Source organism: Balaenoptera physalus (assembly GCF_965194825.1).
Source record: "Balaenoptera physalus genome assembly, chromosome: 15".
NCBI classification, from domain to species: domain Eukaryota; kingdom Metazoa; phylum Chordata; class Mammalia; order Artiodactyla; family Balaenopteridae; genus Balaenoptera; species Balaenoptera physalus.
In genome coordinates, this window is record NC_138894.1 from 44398363 (window position 1) to 44416551 (window position 18189).

General features: G+C 36.7%; 1 protein-coding gene across 28 annotated transcripts in view; it reads left to right on the forward strand.

The window, feature by feature from the left end:
- WDPCP (WD repeat containing planar cell polarity effector) overlaps positions 1–18189 on the forward strand; it is a 420975-nt gene that overhangs the window by 213710 nt on the left and 189076 nt on the right. For all 28 annotated transcript variants that reach the window (XR_014253957.1, XR_014253958.1, XM_082426596.1 and 25 more), the window contains exon 13: positions 15738–15801. Coding sequence is in view for 26 of the 28 variants with exons in the window: in XM_082426596.1 (XP_082282722.1) it covers positions 15738–15801 (64 nt within the window). In the remaining 2 variants the exon portion in view is untranslated. The remainder of the gene's footprint in view (positions 1–15737; positions 15802–18189) is intronic.

Consider the following 18189-nt stretch of genomic DNA (forward strand, 5'->3'; position numbering starts at 1 on the left):
GCTAAATTGTGCTGAGATTTAACCCTCGTTATCAGCCTGGCAACCAGGAGAGTAGTAGAGGCATTTCCTGAGGGGAGGGAGTATCTTTTGCATTGTGGGGAGAGGTCTGTATAGAATGTTTTAGCACAGTGGAAGTGCTCTCTCAGATTCAGGGGGTCTGCACTGTGAACATCCTCAAGGGCATCCATGCAGCTGTACCTAACCTAGATATCAGTACCTTCAGTGTTCTTTTTTTTTTCTTTTTAAATGTGGCTGTATTTGGAGATGAGGCCTTTTAAATTTATTTATTTATGGCTGCGTTGGGTCTTCGTTTCTGTGCGAGGGCTTTCTCCAGTTGCGGCGAGTGGGGGCCACTCTTCATCGCAGTGCGCGGACCTCTCACTGTCGCGGCCTCTCCCGTTGCAGAGCACAGGCTCCAGACGTGCAGGCTCAGTAGTTGTGGCTCACGGGCCTAGTTGCTCCATGGCATGTGGGATCTTCCCAGACCAGGGCTTGAACCCGTGTCCCCTGCATTGACAGGCAGATTCTCAACCACTGCGCCACCAGGGAAGCCCCCTTCAGTGTTCTTAAACAGGGCCTTGACTTTAGCAAAGCAGACCTTCCTTGATGATTCATCCAAATGTCCCTAGAGCTCTGTGACTGTTAACAGTTAGGTCTTCCACCTGTCAATTGTACCTTCCATTCAAATGCAGTAGATAAGGACCTCTATAAGCTACCAGAGTGGCTTTCTGGCTGTCACACTTAGCCATTAACTGTAAAGAGCACTCAGTCGCTTATTATGATTCCTTGGGGCATAAGTACAACTTAGTAGTCATCGGCCTATTCCACTGTCTACTTACTAAACACTGCCCATCCACAGCCTCCACCCCCACTCCAGTACGCCACAGAACAGTTCAAAGGAAGGTTTGGTTTGGCTCTCTGGAGCCCTCAAGCCAGTATTGCCACTCGAAGAATCCGATGTCAGTCAGGAACAGGACTGCCTTAGTATCCCTTACTGCCCTCATTTATTTCCTAGGAGCAGCTTGTGGAAAGTGTAGCCTTAACACAAAAATACAATGACACATTTCAAAATGGAACAGCTGGGGCTGTCAGTTACACTCCCTTCAGTAGGAGATCTCAGAGCGATATTTTCATGAATGCCACATTGGGGTCTATAAATAGAAGTGGGAGAGACATCATGAAAACAGCAGAGTAGGGAGCTCCAAGAATCAGTCCCTCCAGTGAAGCAAACAAAAACTGACAAAATTAACTTTTTAAAAACTCTAGAATCTAATTTTTAAAACTTGTAATAATCAGGGGAGTGCTTACTAAAGACAGAGACTGCTAACTTTTGGTAAGAAAGCATTGTTGCATTTTTGTTTACCTGTCTGCCATCCCCCATTCCCCAGTGTAACAGTAGCCAGCATTTCTGGTGTCAGCTAGCTGGTGCCAGAGGGCAACAATGGATCTTTTTCTCAAAAACTGGTCACGAATTTTGACCAGACTTGTGGTTTCCAGAGGGACCAGTGCAGAAGCTTGGCTTTGTCTCACCTCCCTCAGGCTGGAACAGCATCTTTGGCAAAAGCACTTGTGTATGTCAAAAGCACTTCAAGACATATTATGCATAGCTGTCTCTCAGGCAAGGTATGGAGAGTGGGGAAAGCAGCAGACAGATGGAAAGACCTGAGAAAGAGAAGGCTTAAGGTGAAGATTTTGGGGGAATAAAGTTCTTGAAGGACTACCTCATATACCAGGGAATCAGGGGTACAACACACATGCCCACAGCAGGATGCATGCTCATAAAAGACCTGAGAGAACCCCAGACTTAAAACTCTGGAGGACCTTTGGGCTGTGCACAGCAAGAATGGAATTCTGAGGCTGAATTGTACATAGGTAGCCTGGCTAAGTAGTGAAAGCATGCCTTAGCTCAGAGGCAATCTACAAAGACTGAGACAATTGTTTGTTTGTTGCTTTAGAATTTTTTAAAAAATCTGTCACATCAGTCTGTCAGGATGTTAAAAATATCTGGCTGACTGCTGAGATAATGAAACAGAGATTTCAGTGATCACACATGACAAAGAATATAGGCTTTGCAAAAATAGTTTGAGAATGTCACAAAACAAATAGATGACTACCCTCAAAAGCAACAACAGTAAAACCTGGAAGAATCTGATTTCCAGAGTTATCACATTATTATATTCAAAATATCTTATTTCCAGCAAAAATTAAAAGGCATACAAAGAAACAAGGAAGTATGGCCCATTCACAAGGAAAAAAAAATAGCATCCCTGGGTAAGCACAAACATTGGGCTTTACTAGACTAAAACTTTATTTTATTTTTATTGGAGTATAATTGCTTTACAATGTTGTATTAGTTTCTCCTGTACAGTGAAGTGAATCAGCTATATGTATACATATATCCCCTCTCTCGTGGACCTCCCTCCCCCACCATCCTACTTCTTGGTCTTCACAGAGCACTGAGCTGAGCTCCCTGTGCTATACAGCAGGTTCCCACTAGCTATCTGTTTTACACATGGTAGTGTATTTATGTCAAATCTAATCTCCCAATTCATCCCACCCTCCCCTTCTCCCCGCTGTGCCCACACGTCCATTCTCTATGTCTGCCTTTCTATTTAGACTAAGACTTTAAATCAGCTGTCTTACATAAGCTTAGAGAGGTAAAGGAAATGATAGACAATGATGTAAAGGAGATCAGAATGATTTCATACCACATAGAGAATATCAGTAAAGAGATTGAAATAATTAAAAGGAACCAAATAGAAAATTCGGAGCTGAAAAGAAAAATTCACCAGATGGGCTCAACAGCAGATTTGAGCAGGCAGAAGAAAGAATCAGTGAATGTTAAAATAGGACAATTAAAATTATCACATGAGAGGAAAAAGAATGAAAAAAAAAATGAACAGAACCTGAGGGACATGTGGGATGCCATCAAGCGTATGCATTATGGGAGTCTTAGAAGGAGAAGAAAATTTAGACTAACTGCAGGAATCTACATATCCAAGAAACATGAAGAAATTCAAGTAGAATCAATCCAAAGAAATCCACACCATTCAAAATGTCAAAAACCAAAGACAGAATCTTGAAAGCAGCAAGCAAAAAGCAACTGGTTTTGTAGAAGAGATCCTCAATAAGATTAACAGCTGATTTTTTTATTAGAAACCATGGAAGGCAGAAGGTAGCAGGATCACATTTGAAGTATATAAAGAAAAAAAATCAATCAAGAATCTACACCTGGCAAAATTATCCCTTAAAAATGAAGGAAAATTAAGATATTCCCAGATGAAAGCTGAGGAAGTTTACTGCTAGTTGACCTGCCTTATAAGAAATACTAAAAAGTGTCCTTCAGCCTGAAATGAAAGGACGGTATTTCAAAGCAGTACAAAGAAATAAACAATACAAGGAAAGAAAACTATGTAAGTAAATATAACAGCCAGTATTATTATATTTTTGGTTTGTAACTCTTCTTTTTTCCCCATTTGATTTTAAAAACAGTGAGTGCAACAAAAATTGTAAATCTGTTAATGGGCACACAGTATTTAAACAGATAACTTTGTGACAATAATAACATAAAGGAGAGGACAGAGCTATATAGAAGTAAAGTTTTGTATGCTATTAAAGTTAAGTTGATATAATTTAAACTTAGATTGTTATAAATTTAAGATATTGTAATCCTTAGGGTAATTACTAATGAAATAACTAAAATAAATATAAAAGAGGAAAAGAGAAGGATCAAAATGGTACACTAGAAAAAAATAAATTATATGGAAAAGAAGGCAGTATTGCAAGAATTATGGGACAAAAAGACAGATGTAGAAAATAAATAGTAAAATGGCAGAACTAAGAGCTTCTTTATCAGTAATCACACTAAATGAAAATGGATTAATCCCATCAATTAAAGTACAGAGATTGAAAGAGTGGGAAAAAATGTGATCCAACTGTATGTTTTCTAGAAGGGGCTCACTGTAGACTCAAAGACACATATAGGTTGAAAATGAAAGGATGGAAAAATATATTCCAAGCAAAAGCAAGATAGGGTGGCTTTACTAACATCAGACAAAATAGACATTAGTAAAAAAGTTTTAGAAGAGGTAAAGAACAACATTATCCTTAAAGGGACAATGCATCAAGAAGATATAATAAATTAAAACATATGTGCCCCAAAATAACAGAGATCCGAAACATATGAAGCAAACAGTGATGGAATGGAAGGGAGTAAAAAGCTGTACAATGATAGTTGGAAACTTCATCACCCGTTTCAATACTGGATAACACATCTACATAGAAGATCAATAGGGAAATACAGGGCTTGAACAGCAGTATACACTGACTAGATCTAACAGACACATACAGAGGACTCTACACGCAGCAGCAGAATAACATTCTTCTAAAGTGAGCATGGAAGATGCACCAGCATAGACCACTATTAGAACATAAAACAAGTCTTAATGAATTTAAGAAGACAGAAATCACCCAAAGCATACTTTTTTTTACCATAGTAAAATTATGCTAGAAATCAATAATGGAAGGAAAACTGAAAATTCTCAAACATATGGAAATTAAACAGTACGGTCCGTGGGAGATCAGCTAAGATGGCAGAGTAGAAAAACCCTGGGCTCGGGACTTCCCTGGTGGTGCAGTGGTTAAGAATCTGCCTGCCAATGCAGGGGACAAACGTTCAGAGCCCTGGTCTGGGAAGATCCCACATGCCATGGAGCAACTAAGCCCATGCGCCACAACTACTGAGCCTGTGCTCTAGAGCCCACAAGCCACAATTACTGAGCCCACATGCCACAACTACTGAGCCCACGCACCTAGAGCCCATGCTCTGCAATGAGAAGCCACTGCAGTGAGAAGCCCGAGCACCGAAGAGTAGCCCCCACTTGCCGCAACTAGAGAAAGCCCGTGGGCAGCAACAAAGACCCAACGCCCATAGATAGATAGATAGATAGACAGATAGATAGATAGATAAATGTTCCTTTAAAAATAAAACAAAAAAACCTGGGCTCACCTCCTCTTACAAGCAAACCAAGTCACACCTATTTGCAGAACAACCATTGATGAAAAAGACCAGAACCTAACAGAAAAGATCTAATACAACTAAAGATATAAAGAAGGAGCCACAATAAGAAAGGTAGTAGGGGTGGAGTCATGCTATAGTCAAGTCCCACACCCGTGGGTGGATAACCCACAAAAAGGAGAATAATTACTACTGCAGAGGTTCTCCAAAGGAGTGAGAAGTCCAAACCCTGTATCAGGCTTCCCAGCCCAAGGGTCCTGTACTGGGAAGATGAGACCCCAGAGCATTTGGCTTTGAAGGCGAGAAGGGCTTACTTTTGGGAATCCTAGAGGGCTGGGGGAAATAGCAACTTCACTCTTAAAGGGCACACACAAAATTTCACATGCTCCAGGACCCAAGACAGAAGCAGTAATCTGCTAGGAGCCTGGGTCAGACCTACCTGCTGATCTTGGAGATTCTCCTGAAGAGGCAGGAGGCAACTGCAGCTCACCCTGGAGACATTATGATTGTTGTGTGTTCCCGTTATTCCTTCCTGTCTTTGACACTACTCTTTGTTTTGAAGTCTATTTTATCTGATAATTTTAGCCATTCTAGCATTCCTATACTCACTGTTTTCCATCCATTTACTTTCACACTGTGTCTGTATATTTACAGTGGATTTCTTATAAACAGCATATAGTTGAGTTTTGCTTTTTTTAATCCTTTCTAACAATCTTTATCTTTTAATTGGAGTGTTCAACCCGTTAATATTTATGTAATTATTGATGTGGTTGAAAGTCAATCTACCATTTTATTTGTTTTCTGTTTATCTCTTCTAATATTTGTTCCTCTGTTCCTTCTTTCCTTCTTTTTGATTATTTGAATATTTTTCAGAATTTTGTTTTATCTGTTTGCTTTTTTAGCTATACCTCTTTTACATTATACTTTTTAGCTGCTCTAAGGGTTGCATTATATATCCGTAATGTTCCACAGTCTACTTAGAGTTAATATAGTACTATTTCATGTAAAATGTAGAAATCTTACATCTCAATTGGTTCATTTACCCACCACACTTCATCCTTTATGCCAGGGGTCCCCAATCCCCAGACCATGGACTGCTACCAATCTGTGGCCTGTTAGGAACCAGGCCACACAGCAGGAAGTGAACAGCGGGTGAACAAGCGAAGCTTCATTTGTATTTACAGCCGCTCCCCATCACTTGCATTACCACCTGAGCTCCGCAGATCAGTGGTGGCATTAGATTCTCATAGGAGTGCGAACCCTACTGTGAACTGCGCATGTGAGGGATCTAGGTTGTATGCTCCTTATGAGAATCTAATGCCTGATGATCTGAGGTAGAGCTGAGGCAGTGATGCTAGTGCTGGGGAGCAGCTGCAGATACAGATTATCATTAACAGAGAGGTCTGACTGCACCACAGACCATAATAAATCAATTGCTTGCAGACTCATGTCAAAACCCTCTCAGTGAGTGGCAAGTGACAATTAAGCTGCATCTTACGGAGTAGACTGGACATAAGCAACACACTTCAGGTGTCACTGTCTCCCATCACCCCTAGATGGGACCATCTAGTTGCAGGAAAATAAGCTCAGGGCTCCCACTGATTCTGCATTATGGTAAGTTGTATAATTATTTCATTATATATTACAATGTAATAATAATAGAAATAAAATGCACAATAAATGTAATGTGCTTGCATCCTCCCCAAACCATCCCTCCCCCCAACCCGGTCCATGGAAAAATTGTCTTCCATGAAACTGGTCTCTGGTGACAAAAAGGTTGGGGACTCCTGCTTTATGCTATAGTTGCCACATGTATTACCTACATATGTTATAACCCCCACAAAACAATTTTATAATTTTTGCTTAAAACAGACATATGTATGTTAAAGAAATAAAGGAAATGATCTTCTTTACATTGATCACTTGTAGTACTTCGCATTATTTATTGAAGAACTGAAGTTTCCATCTGATATCATTTATTTTAGCCTAAAGAACTTCCTTTCGCCCTTCTTATACTGCAGTTCTACTAGAGATACATATCTTAGAGGTGTTTTTTCCTTGAAAATGTCTTTATGTCACCTTCATTCTTGAAAGATACTTTTTGCTGAATATAGAATCTGTGTGACAGTCTTATTTCCTTTGAGTACTTCAGACATTTATTCCACTGTCTTTTTGAGATTATTCTATTTTTGTCTAAATTATTAAATGGGATATTTAGCTCATCAATTTTTAACCTTTCTTCTTTTCTTAATACAAACACTTAAGGCTACGAATTTCCCTTCAAGTGTCTCATTTGCTCGTTTTTCATTTACTTCTAAGTATTTTTAAATTCTATTATAATTTTTTCTTTGACTAATGACTTCTTAGTTTCTAAATGCATATGGATTTATTGCTTATCTTTCTATCAAAAACTGCATTGTTGACAGACTCATTATATATATTATTCCTTAAAATTTATTGAGACATGCTCTTTTATTTACTAACATAATTTTGTAAGGATTCAATGTGTGTTTGAGGAAGATGTGTATCCACTAATTTATGAGTGACAAGTTCTAGTATCCATTAAATCCAGCTGTGTAATTATGTTGTTTAAGACTTCTATTTCTTTACGAATTTTTTTACTGCTTGGCCTAGCAAAAATTCAGATAGAACTTTTGAACTTTCCCCTTTGTTGGTGGGCTCATTATTTATTTTAATTCTATCAGAGATTTGATCTGTATATTGTTAGTCTATTTTATTAAATGCATCCAGTCTAGAATTTTTCTATCTTCCTGGAGACATGAAACCTTTATTATTTTGTTCTTACTCTTTCTATCTCTAATAATTTTTTTTCAATTAACCATTTATCTGATTATATAGCTACCTTAGCTTTTTTACAAGAAAACTTTATTGAGGTTTAATTTAACTACCATAGAATTTATTCACTTAATTCTACAATTCAGTGATTTTTAGTAAATTTTCAGATTTGTAAACCATTATCTTGATCTAATTTTAAACATTTCCTTTATCCCAAGAAGATCCCTCATGCCCATTTGTAGTCACTCCCTTTTCCCAACCCTAGCCAACCACAAATCTACTTTCTGTTTCTATAGATTTATCTTTTTTGGACATTTCATATAGATAGACTCATACAATATTGCTTCTTTAACTGTTAACGTAATTTTTTTAGTTCATCTATTTTGTAGTATGTATCAGTGCTTCATTCCTTTTTATTGCTGAAACCTGCTTCATTGTTTAGATATACCGTATTTTAATTCGTTCATTCATCAGTTGATTGACATTAGGGTTGTTTCTACTTTTAAGCTATTATGAATAATGTCACTGTGTATACGTGAGTGTAAGTCTCTCTGGGGTATGTTTCATTTCTCTTGAGTAGATACCTAGGAATTGCCATGAAATTGAGTGTAATTATATGTCAAATTTATGTGTAATATTTTCAGAAACTGCCAAACTTTTTCCCAAAGTGGCTGCATTACTTTACATTCTTATCAATAATTGTCTTCTATTTTCTTCTATCCTTTTACTTTTAACCTTCTTTGTATGATTTAGATGTGGCTTTTATAAATAATATAAAACCGGATTTTACGTTTCCAGTTTGATACTCTGTCTTTAAACTGGTGAGTTTAGTCCATGTATATGATTATTTTTATATTGAGCTGTTTCTATCTTCCTTTGTGCTTTCTGTTTTCCTGTGCTTCCTTTTATTCCTTTCTTGTTTTTCATTTTTATTTGTTTAAATTTTTATTGGAGTATAGTTGATTTACAGTGTTGTGTTAGTTTCAGGTGTACACTAAAGTGAATCAGTTATACATATAAATATATCCACTCTTTTTTACATTCTTTTCCCATATAGGACATTAGAGAGTATTGAGTAGGGTTCCCTGTGCTCTACAGTAGGGTCCTTATTAGTTATCTGTTTTATGTATAGTATTATGTATATGTCAGTCTCAGTCTCCCAGTTTATCCCTGCCCCCCTTTTCACCCCTGGTAATCATAAGTTTGTTTTCTGTATCTGTGACTCTATTTCTGTTTTCTAAATAAGTTCATTTGTACCATTTTCTTTTAGATTCCACATATAAGTTATATTGTATGATATTTGTCTTTGTCTGACTTACTTCACTCAGTATGATAATCTCTAGGTCCATCCATGTTGCTGCAAATGGCATTATTTTGTTCTTTTTATTTATTTATTTGGCTGCATTCGGTCTTCGTTGCTGCGCGCAGGCTTTCTCTAGTTGCGGCGAGTAGGGGGCTACTCTTCGTTGCAGTGCACGGGCTTCTCATTGCGGTGGCTTCTCTTGTTGCAGAGCACAGGCTCTAGGCACAGGGGCTTCAGTAGTTGCAGGATGTGGGCTCAGTAGTTGTGGCTCATGGGCTCTAGAGTGCAGGCTCAGTAGTTGTGGTGCACAGGCTTAGTTGCTCCGCGGCATGTGGGATGTTTCCAGACCAGGGATTGAACCCATGTCCCCTGCATTGGCAGGCAGATTCTCAACCACTGCGCCACCAGGGAAGTCCTATTTTGTTCCTTTTTATGGCTCAGTAATATTCTATCGTATATATGTACCACACCTTCTGTATCCATTCCTATGCCAATAGGCATTTAAGTTGCTTCCATGTCTTGGCTATTGTAAACAGTGCTGCAGTGAACATTGGGGTGCATGTATCTTTTCGAATTATGGTTTTCTCTGGATATATGCCCAGGAGTGGGATTGCTGGGCCATATGGTATTTCCATTTTTAGTTTTTTAAGGAACCTCCATACTTCTTTCCATAATGGTTGTACCAATTTACATTCCCACCAGCAGGGTAGGAGCATTCCCTTTTCTCCACACCCTCTGCTGCATTTACTGTTTTTAGATTTTTTGATGATGGCCATTCTGACTAGTATGAGGTGATACCTCATTATAGTTTTGATTTGTAATTCTCTAGTAATTTGTGACATTGAGCATCTTTTCATCCGCTTTTTGCCATCTGTATGTCTTCTTTGGAGAAATGTCTATTTAGATCTTCCACCCAGTTTTTGATTGGGTTGTTTTTTTTATATTGAGGTGCATGAGCTATTTGTATATTTTGGAGATTAATCCCTTGTTGGTCGCTTTGTTTGCAAATATTTTCTCCCATTCTGTGGGTTGTCTTTTCGTTTTGTTGATGGTTTCCTTCACTGTGCAAAAGCTTTTAAGTTTAATTAGGTCCCATTTGTTCAGTTTTGTTTTTCTTTTCATTGCTCTAGGAGGTGGATTCAAAAACATGTTGCTGCGATTTATGTCAAAGCATGTTCTGCCTACGTTTTCCTCTAAGAGTGTTAGAGTGACCGGCCTTACATTTAGGTCTTTGATCCATTTTGAGTTTATTTTTGTGTACGGTGCTAGAGAATGTTCTAATTTCATTCTTTTACATGTAGCTGTCCAGTTTTCCCAGCACCATTTATTGAAAAGACTGTCTTTCTTCACTTGTGTAGTCTTGCCTCCTTTGTCATAGGTTAATTGACCATAGGTTTGTGGGTTTATCTCTGGGCTTTCTATCCTGTTCCATTGATCTATATTTCTGGTTTTGTGCCAGTATCATACTGTTCTGATGACTGTAGCTTTGTAGCATAGCCTGATGTCAAGGAGCCTGATTCCTCAAGCTCTGCTTTTCTTTCTCAAGATTACTTTGGCTATTCAGGTCTTTTGTGTAGCCATACAAATTTTAAGATTTTTTGTTCTAGTTCTGTGAAAAATGCCATTGGTAATTTGAATCTGGGATTGCATTGAATCTGTAGATTGCCTTGGGTAGTATTGTCACTTTGACAATATTGATTCTTCCAATCAAAGAACATGGTATATCTCTCCATCTGTTTGTGTCATCTTTCATTTCTTTCATCAGCACCTTGTAGTTTTCTGAGTACAGGTCTTTTGCCTCCTTAGGTAGGATTATTACTAAGTATTTTATTCTTTTTGATGTGATGGTAAGTGGTATTGTCTCCTTAGTTTATCTTTCTGATCTTTCGTTGTTAGCATATAGGAATGCAAGAGACTTCTGTGTATTAATCTTGTATCCTGTGACTGTACTAAATTCATTGATGAGCTCTAGTAGTTTTCTGGTAGCATCTTTAGGATTTTCCTTTTTGTTTTAACTTTGTGTTTTATATTGGAGTATCGCTGACTAACAATATTCTGATCAGGTGTACAGCAAAGTGATTCAGTTATACATATACATGGATCTATTCTTTTTCAAATTCTATACAAGAGTAATGCTTATCCTCTCTTTATAATTTGAAGATATGTCCCTACTATCTTCTACATCCCATTCTTCGACTACTGTCCAGAGTAGTTCTGCCTCCCCCACCCCCATTTTTGCTCTTTGCTCAGGGATTCTTACTCTAGTTTCAATCAAGGGACTTTGGTTAGTTGGTTATTTTTTGGTTGAGAGTGTGGTACCCTTGGAAATTTCCTTTCTTTAGAGTCCTGTGTTGTACTTTAACATATATTTTATAAGCAATCTAGTTGGGAGCGCCCTTTGATATTTTTAGTTGTCCATACTGCCAGATGCCAATGCCAATTCTTTCATTTTATCATAATGTTAATCATTACTCACCTAGAAAGAAGAGTACCTCCTAACCTGTCCACCTTAATTTCATATTTTCCAATTTGAATTAATCATATATATGGTTGCCAAATTGACAGTGGACATATTAGACATGCTCTGTGGTTGTCACTGCCTTGACAGGGGCATGGTCTGCTCCCTATTTGCTGGAGTAGAGGCCCCCAGATCCGTTTCTTACCTGTGTTCTGATCTGTGGTGTCAGGTAGGTGGGATTGGAGCACTCCCACTGGCAGAGAAGCCACTGAGTATTCCTCCTCTGGAGCTGCTCACCTGGGTGTGCTCTGTTGTGTCACCTTTCACCCATTGTGCGAGCTCTCAGATTACACTGTTGTTGGCACTGCTCTTGGCCACACCTTAACTGTGGGTATGCCAGCAGTTGGCCCTGCTGTCTCTCAGTTGTTGTTTTCACCAGGGCACCAGCATAGATCCACTGTTCTTGGTTGTTTTTTTAATACTTCTTGAATTTTTTTCTTTTTCAATTCACTCAGCCTCAACCCCCTCTACCTATACTGCTATTCAAGCAATTTATACAGTCTTTTAGTGGTTACTATTTGAAATCTGACTATGCATAGTTACCAAAATGAAACAGTTATTATCTTCAACAGTACAAAAAGCAAAGACCTTAGCACTTGATTTACATGATATATGTAATTAGTATTTTCTGATCTTAAAAATATCAGACCATTTGTGTGTGTGAATGTATGTCTATGTGTATTTACCTGTATATTAACCAAATCCTTTTTTTTGAAGCCATTCCTTCTTGCTTCTCAAACCTTCCTTCTGGGATCGTTTTCCTTTTTCCTGAGTTATGTTCCCTAGAAGTCCCTTTATTGAAGATCTGTTGAATGCTTTCAGTTTTTGTATATCTGAAAGTGTCTTTATTTTTCTGTAATTGTTGAAAGAAAGTTCCACTGTCATATTATACAAGAGTAATGCTTATTTTCTCTCTATAATTTGAAAGTATGTCCCTAATGTCCTCTACATCCCATTGTTGCCATTGAGAGGTCTGGTGTCAGTCTGTCTGTATCAGTAGTTCCTTTGTAGGTGATCTGTCTTCTCTCTGGCAGTTAAGATCTTTTTATTTTTGGAGTTCTGCATTTCCATTACAGATGTCCATAATTATAGATTCTTTTCGATTTATCCTGCTTGATATATATTGTCCCTCTTGTGTTTATTGATTCATATCATTTATCAGCTTTGGAAAATTCTCAGCCTTTAACTTAATTACCTGATTAGACATGTTAGACTTTTCCATGTTCTCTGTATTGCTAACCTCTCTTTATATTTTTTTCTCATTTCTCTGTACATTTTCTATAATTCCTTACTTATGCCTCTTTTACTTCACTAATTCTCTCTTTGTGACAAATTATTTAACTCCAGTTCAGGTTTTCATTTCCAAAAGTTCTATTTTATTTCTTAAAAAAATCTACCTGGTAATTTTTTTTATTATATCCTGTTGTATGCTTATTTTCATGGTTCCATAATTATTTCTTTTAAAATCTTATGCTGAATTATTTTATATTCTAACTTTAATAATTCAGTGATCTGAAATCCCTGGAGAACTAAAAATCTGTTGTTTATTTTCTAATTTTCCATCACAGTAGCTTGTTTTCTTTTGTATTCAGTGATCTTTCATTGTGAACTCATACTTGTTTTATTTTAATTTATGGCAATCCTGATGGCTTCTATCAAAAGTGCTTTAATCCAGGCATGAATTTTCTTTTTATTTTTTCTACCAAAGTTAGGGGCACTAATAACCTGGGATCATTTTAGCCCATGTCTTAATCAAAAGTCTCAGGCTTAGCCCCTTTACCTTGAGACTTGTTCAGGGCTCAGTCTACTGAGGGTGATGGTCCAGAGTAGTTCTGCCTTTTTTCCCCCCATTTTTGCTCTCTGCTCAGGGATTCTTACTGTAGTTTCAATCAAGGGACTTTGGTTAGTTGGTAATTTTTTTTTTACTGAGAGTGTGGTACCCTTGGAAATTTCCCTTTTTTTAGAGTCCTGTGTTGTACTTTAACATATATTTTATAAGCAATCTAGTTGGGAGTGCCCTTTGATATTTTTGGTTGAACATACTGCCAGATGCCAACGCCAACTCTTTCATTTTATCATAATGTTAATCACTACCTCTCACCTAGAATGAAGAGTACCTCCTGACCTGTCCACCTTAATTTCATATTTCCCAATTTCAGTTAATCATATATATGGTTGCCAAATTTATGTATCAATGGACATATTAGACATGTTAAATTTGAGTTTCCTGGAAATAAAGAGTTTGGAGCTCAGGAAATAAATGGATCCTAGAGACTTATGGGTCATTGATATAATTATCAATGCCATAGGAGTGGGTAAGGTTACTGGGGAAAACTTCATGGAGTAGGCAGAGAAAAATTAATTTAAAAAGGAGACTCAGAAGATGAATTCTAAGAATTGAGGAAACAAAGAATGAATCTCCAAATGCAAGGAAAGAGAGGGTTTCAAGGAGGGGAAGTTAATAGGGTCAGATATGGCCAAAAGGGCACACAAGATAAGAACTTATCTTTAAGTTTGAACATTAGAAGATGGATAATTTACTACTGCTAGAAAAGTTTCATTGGAGTGGCAACAAATGCAAAATGGCAGTGAATGTATCGAATAGTACAACTTGCTGATCCTCTGTCTTCTTCCTCATTACATCCCACTTCCACTGTATATATAATGAATCATTCAGCTTCCTGGAACAAAAATAAACACAATTTTCTTCTGCTCTCCCATAGTTGAAAGGGATTCAAGCAAATACTGGAGATACTAGTAAGTAGAGCCAGGGAGGAGATGGGATAACAGTAATCAAACACAGCATGGAAATTGTGAAGTGTTTCAGGTTCTGGACCTACCAGCTCATATGGAATAATAATAAGCCTTGTGTGTTTGAATTTTAATTGTATTAGCTATTTCACTAATAAATGTATGTACTCTGTCAATAATAATATTATACATTTCTGACACGTTTTATTTGAAATCTCATATATTTTTTAAAAATAAATTTATTATTTATTTATTTATTTATGGCTGCGTTGGGTCTTCATTGCTGCATGAGGGTTTTTCTCTAGTTGTGGCACGTAGGGGCTACTCTTCGTTGCAGTGCGCAGGCTTCTCATTGTGGTGGCTTCTCTTGTTGTGGCACATCATTATATTTTATACCATTTTATTTCACAATATAAAACAGAGAACAGAGAACAACTTGGTTATTTATCTTCTTGTTTCTTGAGTCAGAAAGACTGACAGTTATATGTAAGTCTCAACGTTTAGACAAAATAAAGATGAACTTTCATTCCCAAATCCTGTGCAAATTGTGTTTGTGACATGCTTTTCTCTCAGGATTTTAAAATTTCTACAGAGGTAATTAATTTAAACTGAAGTTTGTTCTCATGTATTTTAGCCTAGAATTAAACTTTCACAAAGAAAATTCTCAGTTTTACCTCAAGGAAAGATAGGATAAAAGAGTAGAAAAGTAGTATCTTTAAAAAATAGTTATCCGAAAAAGAGGGGATATTTGTATACGTATGGCTGATTCACTTTGCTGTACATACAGCAGAAACTGACACGGCTGTGTAAAGCAGCTATACTCCAAGAAAAAAAAAAATCTTAGAAACCATTTATTATTTTCATTTACAACAGAGAGCGTATTTTTTCCAAACTCACAAATATGAGAGTTTTGTAATAATGCAACATTTGACTTCTCAAGTTTTACCTAAGAAACATAAAAGTATAATTATATGATTTATTAATTGCTCTTATCCTGCTATGTTCTCCATATCCCCATACTTTTCTCTTACATAACAAAACACAACAAAGTAAAATATAATGAGAAACATTATTTCCTAAGCTATCATTTCTCCACATTAAGCAGCACCTAATCTGGTTATGTTTATCTTTGAAAGTTGCACTGAACACCTCCACAGGGCTGTGTGCCTCAGCTCCTCCTAAGTACAATAAGAGTTCACATAGGGAAGATCCCAGCAGGCAAAGTCCCTCCTGTTTGAGAATATTTTTCTTATCAGAACAAAAACAGTAACACATAAGTAAATTAAACAAACTGCTCTCTCCTCTTCTGTAGTTTTGTTCACAACATACAACATTTCTTTTCTTCCTTATAGGTACCAGAGATTTGAAAAGGCATTTCTGTTAGCTGTTGACATTGGTGCTCGTGACCTGTTTATGGTGAGTCATTCCCAGAGATGATTTTGTGCCTTCAGTTCTAAGGCTGAGTAACTTGTCAGCTTTTGTGACCATTAAAAAGGATTAGTGTCATTTGTGCCTTCGACACATGGTGGGAAAGCATTATTCCATCCTGGCTTGCAGCTCTGCTTTCATGAAACTGGTCAATAGCCATCTAGCCTCTTTTGACTTGTTGACATTTTCCTTGCCAGACCCAAAGGATTTTTTATGTTTTCTAAGAATTTATAATTCTTGAACGTTTCTCCTTATGTACGTTGATGTGAGGGGATGACACCTTTGTATCTAACAAGCTTAAATGTCTTTCTAATCCATTCTCTAAAGAAGTACAACTTCAGAAACCAGGACATAGGGCAAAACATGTCCCCTAGATCTTGAATGTGCTCAGTTTGTCCCTTAGATTTTAGTGAGAAGTAATATATTATGAATGTTCTCACTTGTATTTTTAAAGTATCCACAGTGCAAAGTGGATCCAAGAGGATACAAATTCAAATATGCTTTAGTCCTCCATTTATTAGCTACGGAACAGTAAAATCAACCAGTTTCTTACAGATCCTTGTGCTCTGTATCAGGTTCTTATTTTATAAGATCTTTCATCACAGCGTCCAGTGAGATCAGATAAACAAAGGTGGGGTTCCTGGTTTTCCAGCATATTCTGCTCCACAGAGATTTCACTGTTGTCAATGAAACAATGAAGCAAAAGCTTCTTGAAAACAACAAAAACTTCTGGAAGGCTCTTTTACCTGAATCTTCTGCACAAATGAAGACATTTTGTAGTTTAAATTAAGCTTTGATGCTTTAGATGTTAATATGGGTTCAGGACTTTGGAATGAATTTGTTATTTAAATTCTAATTTTGCATCATTCAGTTAAATTGTGCCTTCATTGATCATGAAAAAAATCTAATTACTTCAAATGTATGAGCCTTTTGTTGGTCATCTGTATTTTGTTAGGTCAAATTGATCAGGCATATTAGTATATTAAGGGAACATTTTATTATTTTCACCAAAGTCTATGCATGCAAACATCACAGTGTCAGAAATTTAATTACAACACTTTTTAGATTTTCTGACCCCAATGACTTTCACTCTTTATCTCCACCTTCTCACCTCTGACACTACTCACAAGTAAAGGTAGATTTTCTTCATATTTCTTTATTGTTTTTATGTCTATAGTCCCAGTCTTTTTTCTAGCCAAGATAAGAACTGAAGAGATGAGTATTTAAACATTTAGTGTCTGGTAAACTTTCTTTCTCAATGTATTATTATATTGCTGTGTAATTTTTGCTGCTTTGGCTATTAATTAATACATAATTATCAAAGCCATCTTATAAATTTTTTTCAAATCATATCTGTTTCAGCATTTAGTCTCAGTTAGGCAGTAACAATATAAAGAAAGTCTCCATGTTAGTTTAAAGCCAAATAGGTTTTCTGCTGATAGGCTAGCCCTAACCCTAACCCATAAGGATTTTTACTAGTAAAAGGTAAAAACCTAAAATAAGGGAATGAGAGAAATAGTTTTACTTTCCTTTTTATTTGTAAAAGTGAACAATCAAAATGCTACATCCTTATTCTTGCTATGTAACTTTGCTTCTTTATAGCCCAAGATCTGCCTTAAGGAAGCATTAAGAGCCTTAAGAGAGCATTAAGGCCTTAAACAAAGCTCCATTTAAGCTCATAATTCTACTATATACATTTGAAGCTCTATATTGAAATTGCCTAAAGAATTTATCATGTTTTCTAATAGATCAAATATTACTATTTAAATGATCATCTAGCCTATATACTGAGAAATATTACCTCTTTGAATTTAAAAGTTTTTAAAATAAACAGGATTATTCCTACATGTAAATTATCTTCTACTGCCAAGATATCTCTTCCTTAAAGAATAAAAATATGACCACATTGAACGCAAAGGGGTCACCTAAAAAGTATAATGGTTAACCTGAGAATATTCTTTTTGCATTAGCATCTATCAGAGATAGAAGGATAAAAGACATATAGCATGATATCAATAGGCCTTGAATATTAAAAAGTCAGTATGTAGGTACTGGACCTGAGGAAATGGGCCAGAAAGGACCTCTTTGTCTGCTTTACACTGTAGCCTAAGTGAACATCTTCTAAATTAGGGTCAGCAAACTGGCCTGCCAGCCAAATCTAGCCCCAAAATGGCTTTTTACAGTTTTAAATCACTGAAAAAAATCAAAAGAAAAATAGTATCAAAACACTTTAAAATATATGATATTAAAAATACATGATAGTGAAATTCAGATTTCAGTGTCCATAAGTGAAGTGTTATTGGAACACAGCCAAACTGATTTATGTAATGTGTATGACTGCTTTACTCTATGATGGCAGAGTTGAGTGGTTGCAAG